This window comes from Lycorma delicatula, chromosome 9, assembly GCF_047948215.1.
Source record: "Lycorma delicatula isolate Av1 chromosome 9, ASM4794821v1, whole genome shotgun sequence".
Classification (NCBI taxonomy): domain Eukaryota; kingdom Metazoa; phylum Arthropoda; class Insecta; order Hemiptera; family Fulgoridae; genus Lycorma; species Lycorma delicatula.
In genome coordinates, this window is record NC_134463.1 from 66,364,218 (window position 1) to 66,377,196 (window position 12,979).

At 28.5% G+C, this 12,979-nt stretch overlaps 1 protein-coding gene across 1 annotated transcript; it reads right to left on the reverse strand.

Annotated features, from left to right (window-relative positions):
- Window positions 1–2,863: 2,863 nt before the first annotated feature.
- LOC142330250 (28S rRNA (uridine-N(3))-methyltransferase) lies at window positions 2,864–12,975 on the reverse strand. Its single transcript, XM_075375422.1, has 4 exons — window positions 12,739–12,975; window positions 10,010–10,352; window positions 6,271–6,503; window positions 2,864–3,470 (listed from the first exon to the last, which is right to left on the reverse strand). The coding sequence occupies exons 2-4, from the start codon at window positions 10,343–10,345 to the stop codon at window positions 2,903–2,905; spliced, it is 1,137 nt and encodes a 378-aa protein (XP_075231537.1). The 5' UTR covers window positions 10,346–10,352; window positions 12,739–12,975; the 3' UTR covers window positions 2,864–2,902.
- Window positions 12,976–12,979: the final 4 nt, after the last annotated feature.

The window sequence follows — 12,979 nt, forward strand, 5'->3', positions numbered from 1 at the left end:
CAAGCCTGACCAGCATTTGACTACTAATCTTTTCAGATGAAAGATAGAATGATGCTATTGCTCTGTCACTGAGGGTGTGGCAACATGGAATACTAATTGTCAATATGCAGTAAGAGTAAAAAAAGGTAATAACCAGCATTCAGCAAACTTATAATAATGACTTTAATGAAGAAATTAATATTTATTAGTAAATAATAATGGTAGTACAATTATATGTTAGTATATTGCTAAATTGTGAAATTTTACTGTTTTACTTTTAGCAGTATATTGCTTATAATCTTTAGGTATATCATAATCTTTATTTTAATAAACTTGTCTAGTAAAATTTAAAGACTTTAAATCCCATAACATAATGTGACCTTTCCTTTTATTTCCTTATTATATTCCTGGTCCAAAATTTCCACTTATGATAATTATGTTAACTAAATTTATATGATCATTATTTTCAAAACTGCCAGCTGCTGTTGTAAAAAATGGAAAAATAAGTGTTGTGGTCACTGACTACATAATGGGCATAATCACAATCAGAAAAATTGATGTAAATAGTTACCAAAATTTGGATTTTCAATTTTTACAATTTTGATCCAGGCATTAGCTTGTTTTATGAAAGTTTACACTAAATTTAATAAAATTTAATGAAATCAATTAATAAAAAATAACTAACACAGAAATTGAAAATACACTCACACAACAAAAACATAAATAAAAGACAGTACAAAAACAATTACAAACTTAAAAAAAGTAAAACTAATAGAATAAGTAAAAATCAAATTGCTAATAAAGACCTATATCTGTCTTGGAATTAATCATACTAAACATACACAAAAAGAATAAGAACAAATAATAAAGTGAAATGATGAATGTTAAGAATGAACTGATTTTAAGAGGTATGAGAAGTTGGATGATATTTTATTTACTACAACTTATGAAGGAGCACAAGGGATTAACTTTCAAGGCCAAACACAGGAGGAGAGAAACAGCAAAGAGGAAGTTGTTTATGGCCACGAGGATGGGATTCTCACAACTTAAAAATTACTTTACTGTATATCTATGAAATTAAAAATTAACAAACCATCCAAACGAACTGTAATTATTAAAATATACACAATACAGAAACAAAAATTAGAATACTCTGTTTCAATAACAATGAAAAAACTGGCCATAATTTTGCTATTTTTTTCTTGAAATTGGCATAGATTTTAAAATTGATTACTTCTAGTGAAAAAAAATTAAAGTCATTAATACATAAAAATAATTTAAATAAAAGCACACCAATGTCAAAAACATAAAACTAAAAAAAAACACATCATGAACAGTCATAAAAAACTGTCAACATTTTCAGCAAAGTATGTTATTGTCACATTCAAATTGACAGACAATATACCAGTTTATACAGAAATCTAACAAAAACAGCAATTTGGGAGGAAAATATAATGACTGAATTAAATACTATAATGGGCAGATTGCATACACATTACCTACAACACAAATATTTTATTTTGATTTGTACATAAAGTTTATATATAGCTGTCATTGAAAAAAGAAAGAAAAAGGAGTTCCATCAACATTTGGCTATATGGATCAAGGGAATGTACAGTAAAACCTTGCTCAAAAGGAACACATACAGAAACTACATAAAATAGAAACATATGTAATCACCTGATAGAAAGAAACAAGATACATATAAAAATATATTAATAACAAACAAATTTTACACAAACCCAAAAAAATCAAGATCCCAACATAGTTATAGAATTTGGAATTTATAAATATACAGAATTTGACAACATATTAAATAAATAAACAAAACAAAGACTGAAGACTTTATTATTAGGTTTAGGGTTTCCTAAACTTTATGTGAATGGATAGTTGACAACAGTAGATACTCTACTGTTAAGTAGGTGATAATTAGCACTGAAATGTCTTCAGAAGAAAAAGTTCAATTAATCTGAATGCGAGTTATGTAATAATTAATAACAATATAAGTGTTATTGTTTTATATATCATGCTGTTCATTGAATTGAATTATTATTATTATGCTTATATCACTTATTTATTTATTGAATATTTGTTTAGAATATTCATTTCAATCTGAAAAATTATAATAATCTAATCTTTAACAAAACATTTTTTCTGAAAGATGAGTATTTTTGAATACAGAAAAAACATCTCAAATGATAATAATTTGGACAATTAAATAATTTTTTATGATATGATAAAGGTTGAAAATTCATTCAAGTGATAATTTTTATTCTGAAAACTCTTTATGAAAACGTTTCAGTAGATAGCTTGAAAAAAGCTTTTATACTTTAACAGTAGTAATTCCTTAATATATACCTTAATCATATAAAATTTCATGAAGGTAGGTTAAACTATTTCTGAGATATGAAGCCAATTCACATATGCACATACAAAATTATGTATCTATAATTTCAGTATTAGTGGAACAACAGCCTCAAAATATTATGAAGTACAAAAGTTTAAAATATAAATGAAAAAATATTGTGAAATACTTGTGCAAGGGGGTAGCATTTTTTGACAGAAAGCAATACTATACCTTTTTTATACACTATAATGGTTGGAATAAAAAGTATATAAATGAATATACAATGGTGATTTAACTGAAAGAAATGGTAAAAAATTAAATTTCAGGTTTTTTAGAAAATAAAACATAGTAGTTGGCCGATGACTGTAAAATAAATGAAAATAATTTTATAAGTTTGCTGCCATTTAAAGAATTTAAGAGGGTTAAAGATGATAAAACACTTAAAAGGAAACAGGAGCTACCTGGATTTAAAAGGTTTAATTGGGAAAAGAGGAAACTGATGATGGACACAATTTAAATAATATGATTAATAATATCTCAAATAATAAATAAAATTTATTGCTAAAAGACAATTATTTAACTGTCATTAAAAAGTAATTTTCTCAATTCAGCAAGGGAAATAAGAATAGCTTCTTCAGTTCTAATTGTTCTTGAGCCTTGTTTTGGACAAGTATTAACATACATATCAAAAAGTAGAGAAACATCATCAACTGAAAGTTTATCATCACACTCAAGCGCTGTTTCCAAACCATCTACACCACCAAAAACAATCAAACAATGTTTATAATCTTTTTGTTTGTTATCTTCTTTATTATCAAACAGTTTGTCAACTGAAAATCCTTTATCAGAAGTTCCAACAGTAAGATCATATCCATTTTTGTAAGGAGTATTCATAAACACTTCACTAAGTGAATCTGCTAATCTCACTGTATAACCCCAATAAACACCTAATTCTAATTTAGGTTGTGAAGGAGGCACAACTGTTCCATACTGTATTTTAGAACCATCTTTTGATTGTAATAACTTTACTGTAACACGTAATTTTGGTGTAAGAACTTTATCTACTCTAACATCTTTGTTCAGTCCAACATTAACATAAGAACCGTGCTTTTTTTTTATTGGAACTCCAGAGACTATTCCCTCTCTGTAAAAAAGAAGAGAAAACATCTTATTTAACATCATTTTAATACTATATTTTTTTTAAGTTTCAGTAAAATAAGTAAATAAATTAAATAAAAGAAAAAAAATTGACAAATATACAGCACCAGCATTTGAGTATTTTTAGAAGAGTAAAGAATATAAATAACTTTTGTCATTTTATAGAAATCCAGTACAAAGTGGAAATTTAGCTTAAAAACATCTAATTATTGAAACCTTCAACTCAAATTTCTCCTTTTATATATACATATACAGAGTGTCCTATATAAAACGCAACCCAACCTTATATTGGTAGGTATTGAAATAATAAAAAGGCATGTGTAAATGTAATTTTTATTATTACCATCCATTACCTTACATTTAGAGTAAATGTTGGAAGTGGCCGCCATCTTCTTGAATACAAGCTTCAATTCTTTTTACTGCGTTTCTTGCAACTTTTTTCAAAGTTTGTGGCTGGATATTTAATACAGCTTGTTCAATATTGACTTTCAATTGTTCAAGTGTTTGTGGTTTGTTGCTGTAGGCTTTTTCTTTGAGGTAACCCCATAGAAAAAAATCCGCCGCAATCAAATCTGGAGATCTTGGTGGCCACAAGCCTCGACTGATAACACGACTACCAAAGAATTCCTCAATGAAATCAGAAGTTGAACCTGCGTAGTGTGATGTCGCACCGTCATGTTGTAGCCAGCAGTGTCTGTCTTCCTCTTCCAAGAGTGCATTAATTCCCTCACGCAGAAATCGACGGAACCATTGACAATATTGTAGCCGTTTTTCTTTGTCGGGTTCAAGAAGTCGATGAACCATTTGAATGCAATAAGGTCGTAATTGTAATTGTTTGGTCGCCCGATGAACGGTTGATTTAGACAAATTAATTTCAGCAGACAAATGTCTGATCGATTTATTTGGCGAGGCGAGTAATCGGTCTTTGATTTCAGTGACTGTATCTGTATTCAACACTGACGCAGATCTTTTGTGTTCCTTGTTATTAACAGAACCAGTCTCTCTAAATTTTGCAACTAACCTTAATACTGATGTTTTGCCAGGAGCTGGTTTATCTGGGTACTTATGGCGAAACAAATCTTGCACTGCAACCACTGATTTCGTACTGAAGTACGACTCAACAATGAAAACAACACATTCATCTGGCGAAAACACCATTTTGTCTCTAGCAATACACTGAACGTTATGATTGCATTGTTGTTACTATCAGTAGTGTTCTACTGCGTCGCCGTGACGTTCAGATGTTGGACGAGTCCATTTCAGTAACGAGTAGGGGAGTAAGCTTGACTTTTGAAATTTCATGGATGAGTGATTGATGGGTTGCGTTTTATATGGGACACTCTGTATATATATATATTATTTTTCTAAAGTCAATTCCTTTGGGAATCATATTCCTCTGTACTATAAAAACTGTATTTATCTGATCAACCTAAGTACAGAATTAATAAATAAAATAAAGTAGGATGACACTTACCTTATTCCATTACGCATGCAATTCTGAATTACTCACATCATCAGTTGCTTCACATAACTTTTTTATGGTACTTATGTATTAACGCCACCGCAGCTACAGCTTTATTTAAAAACAAAGTAGTCAATCGGATTTCAGTGGAAAATGGGCCGATATAGAGTTTAAGATAGATTCAAAACAGTCTCTTTATTAATTTTAATAAATGGTTATTTATATTATAAATATATAACCAAACTTAACCTATGCTCGCTTCGCTCGCTAACCTTGACTAATTAACAGGAGTGTTTTGATTATTTAAATAATAAATAATTGCAATAATTACTGAATTTATTAAATAAATACTCAAAAAATTATGGTGTTAATTAGTCAAGGTTAGCGAGCGAAGCGAGTGTAGGTTAAGTTAAATTAATAAAGGGACTGTTCATTTTTCACTAAAATTCGACTGACTACTTTGTTTTTAAATAAAGCTGTAGCTGCAGAGGCGTTAATACGTAAGTACCCTTTTTACAATTTGATATGAATATTTGTAAAATGTTATATGGAGCAACTGATGTGAGTACATCAATATATATATGTGTGTATATATACATATTTTTCTAAAATCAATTCTTTGAAGAATCATATTCCTCTGTATTAGTACATAAATTTAAAGAACTTGATCAACCTAAGTACAGAACAATAAATAAATTAGGATGACACTTACCTTATTTTATCATATATACAAAAATATTTGGCGAATTTCTCACATCTTCAACTTTTCATAGTGTAACAATGAAAATAGCAATCAAGTTTTTAGTTTTAAATAAAATTAGTACACTGTTTTTGAGTGTAATCTTATTTTCATAATTATTTTTTCATGTATATGTATTGTTTCATGTATTTCTTTAAATCTAACTGAAAAGTTTCACTAAAAATTGGTAATCAACTTTTTTTTATCTGTTAAATTAAAAAATTAATTTTTTATTGGTTTAACTGCCATAATATACAAGTATGTTAGGTAGAAATCGGCAATGACATCAGAGTGCAACAACACATGCTCATGCTGATGTCTAATTTGTAATGGTGCAAATTTTGAATTATATTACCTAGATTTATAAAAATTCTTCTAATATCATAAAATATAACGATCAGAATTTCCTTTCAACAGCATTTCTTTATTACAAATTATATTATTAAAACATTATAAGTAGACAGTATTTACATAATAAGTACAATACTACTATTGTATTGTATTGTCTATATTTACCAAATAATATTCATTGTGTACCATACCTTCTAATGAAAATACTATAACGATATGTGCTTAAAAATATACCTGAATGGAAATTCATCTTGTTGTCTCAAATGATGTGGTGCATCCAGAGGATTTAATAGACCAGCATACTGTAGATCATTATGAATTGGAAATATATGTCTTCTCAAATATTGCGGACATTCTAAATATTGCAGAATTCTCGCAAGTTGCAAGCATGCTCGATTTTTGTTTTTTTCAGTTAATACTTTAACCTTATTATCATTTCCTTCTCCTTTATCGTTAAATACAATTACCTAAAAAAAAAGAGGGTTAAACTAAAACAAACGAATTGGTACACAGAATTATCAAAAAAACTATTAACTACAATACAAAACTGTTCTTAATGATTAATTCTGAAAATTTCTTTACTGTAAGTCTGTATCAGTATTTTTTACTATTGTAAGGAATTAAATGAAAAATCACATTGACTGAAACGCTTAAAGACAGTGAGGAAGTGATTAAGCACTCGTACAAGGTGTTCAACGATGTTAACAGTTTGTACATGTCAACTATGGATATATAAGCATTTAGTATTGTAGATATCAACTATGGTTATCAGAATATACGGTTATATTTTTTATCAGAAAATAAATGTAAATTAAGCATCATCAACATGAGTTGAATCTTTTATTTTGAAAATTCTAAATCAGTTAATATTGTTTGTGTGTGTATGTGTATCTATAACCCTAACTGTTGTACACATATATGTGTTCCATAACTTGAAAACAAAGTGTTTTGGGACATATGTTTGTATGAACTCTTTTCCATATTTCAAACTCTAGAATTAGTTCCAGAATTATTTACCTTTCTTCCTGAATCATTCTGTACATTTCTTTTTTTCAAATAGTAACCTTCATAAAATATTTAAACAATTTTTCTTTATGGTAATGTATTCAAAGCTAGTTAAAGGATCCTATCCCAACTACCTCCATGTACTTTGCAACAAAAAATATTGGTTATCTTTCTCTAGAAGATTTCAAATAATATGCTTGAATTATTATTATAGTCATATATAAATTTGTATAATTTTCACAGTTCATGGGCTTGCTGCAGACATCTTATTAAATGATCAGTTAATGCTCAAGAACCACAGAATAAATTTTAATAATGGGAAAAGTACATTAGTGACAACAAAACTCAGGAAGGAATCCTCTGTTCACTTTTTTCTTTAGAGCGAAGTAACTGATTCCATTCTTTTTAGATGTAAATCAATGGTTTCTATACACTAATTATAATACCTGATGAAGATTTGTTGACTACTGGTAAAAATAAAATCTGAGGTGAATGATTCATAGTTCATTAGAACATGGGAAAATAGCACAATGAAAAAGGATCATACTTCAAAAAAGAGACCAGTGATTGTTTCCTTCACTAGAAGGAGAAAATTGTTGGTATATATTTTGTAGTTACCATAACCATAATGATGGTAGGCAATTTGAGACAAGATAGTAATTATACTTAAAAATGGCACAGAAATTTGCAAGAATAACAAACTTTCCATGCTAAGCTTACAAATGAAGATAAAGTGGTTTCATGTTTTCTTTTTTTGCACAGAATCAAATATATTATTGTGTATTAGCATACCAAATTAATAGAAATACAGGCGATATTCAGCCAACCCACCGGTTGGTCTACTGGTGAACGCGTCTTCTCAAATCAGCTGATTTAGGAAGTCAGTTATTGTGTTCAAGTCAGAGTTATTTTTACACAGATTTGAATACTAGATCACGGATACCGGTGTTCTTTGGTGGTTGGGTTTCAATTAAGTACACATCTAAGTAATGGTTGAACTGAGACTGCAGAAGACTACACTTCATTTACACTCATACATATCATCCTCTGAAGTATTATCTAAAAAGGTAATTACCGGAGGCTAAACAGGAAAAAGAAAAAAGGTGATATTTACTACCAAGTGACACTTTCACTCTATTCATTACAGGGATTAGTTGAATATTATACATCATTATCTTCAGAGAAAATAACTCTCCATTTGCATCTCATGCTTTAGTCATAAAAAATTGCCAGATAATGTACAGCAACAAATTAATGTACGACTTTCTGAATGAAATAAATTATTTCATGTAATGTTTTCACCAAAAAGGTTTTCCCCTTCTGTGTGTTTGTGTTATTGCCAACTTAATATCTCTGAATCAATAGTAAACTATACCTCATGGTCACTTAACCAGATTAATAACAAAAAATCTCTGACATCATTTAGTCACTTAAAAAGGGTAATCCAAAGAAATGTGATCATCTATTTAATATAACTTAAAGAGCTAGATGATCCCAAAAAGTAAGTCTCCAATTACTTTTACATCATGTTAGATCTCCTCTAATATGATGCAACTCATTAGAATAATGCTAATCCTTTCAAGCTTTTTATTCTATCCTTAATTAAGTTCTGCATTAATAATTTTCCTATTATTTAAGTAATCAATTTAAAAAAAGCATATTTTTAATTCTAATTTTGAATTATTAACAACTCATTAAAATGAGTTCTTTAACTGCACATGCTGCGATCAGTATAGTGGTCACTAAAAATTCCTAGCATGAGATATTTCTTGTTAATAGAGTGATGGTATGGAAAGAGGGAAGGCATAGTTATCTATAAGGAGTAATCATCCAATTTGCCATGAATGAGATACCTTTTTTGCAGGTTAACAGCTTATCCGCCTTAAGATTAAAGCAATGGTGACTGGAGAGGGAATTTAATGAAACATATCCATTTTTCACTTTAGATGTAAATGTTTAAAGTGCTTAAGTAATTAAATTTGATAATGAAATAATGCAAGAGAAGGTGGCTAAAAAAAAGAGGAGTAGATAATAAAATATGTAGTATTCATGGATTCAGCAATGCTATTACCGGTGATCAGTTTATAAAAGTACAAGGAGGAACACCAAAAAATGATGAAACAAACTTTCTAATCAAAATTTTGGTTAGACATTTAAAAAAACCTAATCTTCCTTTTTCCAATGTACTCTATTCATATGTAGATGCAAAAATCTAAGACAGCATTAAATCTATTAACTAAGCTCAATTTCAATCGATAAACATGTCCAGGCAATGTGAATCTGTTCCATCCCATATGTTATCTTTTGGGAAAAATATAACAAAAGAATTACACCATCAGGAAGAAAATTTTATCAGAAAGTAGAGCATATTATATTGATAGAAATTCATATTTTTGCTTGTGAATAGCACTTAATAAAAAAAAAAAAAAAACAGAATATGCTCCTTCAGGTAAAAGAACAAAAAATCAGAATATTTATTGAGCTTATGGATAAGAGGTTAAATAAAAATAACAGTAATTATTTAGAAATATGACATACATTCAAAAATCAGTAATCCTGGCATATGCTGTGTTCATCACACAGATTGTAAATATAAAGAAAAAAGTTTCACTTTATTGTAATTATCGACATAAAAATTTTAACTGAAAAATAAAAATATTGTAGTTAATTATGTTAATCTAACTACATAATTAATTAAGTTAATTAAGTTAATCTAACTACTTAATTATCTACAATACTTTTATTGTAAAAAATATTTAATGTTTTAAAATTCAAAACATTATTCTTGCCAGTTTGGGAAAATGCAATTTTTTGATTTAAAAATATTAATAAGTCAAAAACTACAATAAATCGACAGATTTTTTTGTATATTTACAACCAGTGCAGTGAACACAACATATGAAAGATTATTGACTTTTGAATGCGCATTGTCATTTTTCTAAATATAATCAAAATAGCACACACTCACTTCATCAATGTTATAGATGCATGCAGCTCTTGCAATCTGTCCAGCAACATATGTTTTTAATTCAACTGACTGAGCATTTTCAAGAATTGAACCAGGTACAGCAATACTAATTGTTCGTAATTTTTTTTTTACGGTCTTCTCAGATTGTTCAACATCATTTTTTAACTTTTCAATAAATTCTGTATTATTAATTTCTTCACTATTTACATCAATTCCTTCAAAACCTTTTTTTAACCCTAATGTCTTCAGTAATTTTTTCTCTTTCCAATTTTTTCTAATTGCTTTTCTTTCTTTATTAACTTCTTTCCAACTTTTCTTGATATCGACTGGAGGCATATTAATTCTGAAAAGAAAAAATTTTCCTTAAAATTGTATTACTTTTGCAATCTTAAAAACAATTTTTAATTTATATGATACTTGTACTCTATATGATGATTATTACAAAATGCTACTGTTTAAACAAACCGTGTTTAAAAAACATACTTTACTGTAACACTTAAGATTTACCATTACCCTTGAAACAGTTTCCTTGCATATGAGCATATGAAAATATCACCTCCATTGCTCTTCTGTTGTGAACTGCTCTTTGAAATCTGTTTCATTAAGATTATTCAGTGCATTGCCTATATGATATTGTTAATGGTATCAAAATGTGGTTTATCGAAATGAAATTCATTTTTCTGAATACTCATGTGTTGAAGGAGATAAATCCAACCAATAAAAGGTGAAACAAACAGACATTAAGCCTTGTTAAAACATTGGTGGCTGAAATAGAGTAAATTATGTGATGACGTGGTGGACAGAATAAGTGAAATGTTACCAAAATCTAGGTGTCACCTTCTCATATACTAATGTAGTCGCTATAAAACATCACATCAGGAATTGAAGTCAGATGTGATGAACTTGCACACAACTTCTTATATATAGATAAAAAATGATAATTATCATTTTTTAAGTATTGTTTTTTAACAAAAAACAATATTGTTAGGCTTTTATTAGAAAAAGAAAGCCTAAAAAAGGACACACAAAAATCTTTTCCATTAGAATGATTGGTTTGAGCCAGGGTCATAAAACCTAGCTTTTATTCACACTCATTGTATTCTTATATTCTCCTCAGTAAAATTACAACACTGTATAACCAACATAACAGTGATCTAGATAGTGAACTAACTATCCTGATTTGATGTAGCAGACCATGTGCTACCTGGTAAGCCCTACATTTCAAAATATGCCTACTGACCATTGAGTGCTCTACATGATAGTTCCAAACCTGATTAACTGCATTTTTATTACGAAAACAATGTTACAATAATAAGTGAGGTAATTATATAAACTATAGACTCACTTCTGATTTTGATGAAATTTGTGATATACCTTATTTAGGACCTAAGTTATTTATTGCAATTGAAACTATTCGTCAGAAATGCTTTTCCTCAAGTTATGTCCTGCATAAGTTACACAATACAGTCACCAAAAATGTCATAATTCAGCACTGTACAAGTGTAACATACATTATTTTCAGACTAAATAATTAGATTTCAGTGAAATTAAGTTAAGAATGAGATTAGATTCAGCTACGACTAAATTACACTGGATTATGCTAAAGGTGCATTAAAGAAATACACATTACTTACAGAATAAATAACTTGGTTTATGAGAAATTTAATTTAGTTTAGTTAGGTTTGGATCAAGATTAAGGTTAGGTTTGGTAATGATGCCTTGTGTTGAGCTTCATATGACATTAGCAAACACTTGCTAATCTTGTCTAATTTAAATATTAAATTTGCTGAGCATTAGGCTTAATTTGTAACAAATAATTATAAAGATATTACAAAATAATAACTATAGATAATAATAATAATATAATTATAAAGGTATTAAAATATCCTATAATTGTAATAAATAACAAATTATTTGGTCCAAAAATAATATTTACACCTGTACAGTGCTTAATTACAGAATTTTTGTGAGGGTATTGTGTAACTTATGAGGAATGTAACTTGGGTGAACGGTGTTTCCAATGAATACTTTCAACTGTAACAAATAACTTAGGTCCTAAATAAGGTATATTCTAATTTTCATCAACATCGGAGGTAACTATAACTGTATATAATTACCTTTAACTGACTAATTAAGAAATTTACTGAACAGGATAACTTGATAAAACCTTTAAATTATCAATTCTAACTTTCAAATCATAAAGAAATTATTTTTGCTTTTAAAGTTATTAGGCATAATGGCAGCTACTTCAGATGAATTATTATAGAAAATTCAAAATTATAAGATAGTAAAAGTACAACATACATATTCAAATTCAATTAAAAATAACTAAATCATTAATGGGATGAGTGGAGGATGGTAATCATGTTTTCATCAAATCATATTGTGTTGTTTTATAGTGTTTTGAGATTTCTATAATTCCTAAAATAGGTTTGGATCTAATTATTCAAAATAACTCAAGTTTTAAAACATCTATATGTTATTATTAATACTTATATATCATAGAAAATATCTCCTCCCAAAACACTGATTCCCCATAAATGCTTTATTGGCTGAAGGAACGGAATCTACACAACCTTTAAAGAGTTGGAAATAAGGCTTAAAAGGGGTGTTGTGACAGAAGAAATTATAACTACATAAAAGTTAAAACAAATCCATCAGTTCAAATAATAGTAAGTAATATATATATGTGAATAAATACAACTGTAGTTACATAAAAATTAACTAACCACGTGAATTCGAACAAAACTTGTACAGTAATGATCACTCGAATGAAAAAACCATGTGCCTTTGCCACTTAATTTTTTGTCTTATATGAAAAATAATTATATTACGTTTTATAAATACGCCCGTTGCTGAACCACAAAAACACAACCCGTTACTCGAAAGCTAAGTTGACTTTCAGCTAAAACCAGAAACACAAACTACTAATAGGTTATGTTAAAGTTTACAGTTGAGCTTACTGTTTTG

What these genes read in the sequence shown, in the direction of transcription:
- LOC142330250 (XM_075375422.1), bottom strand. Translation starts at nt 10,345, where the DNA reads ATGCCTCCAGTCGATATCAAGAAAAGTTGGAAAGAAGTTAATAAAGAA. An exon ending in GCATCTATAACATTGATGAA is followed by an intron (nt 6,504 to 10,009) that starts GTGAGTGTGTGC and finishes CTTTTTTTTTAG; the next exon opens with GTAATTGTATTTAACGATAA. An exon ending in CAAGATGAATTTCCATTCAG is followed by an intron (nt 3,471 to 6,270) that starts GTATATTTTTAA and finishes TCTTTTTTACAG; the next exon opens with AGAGGGAATAGTCTCTGGAG.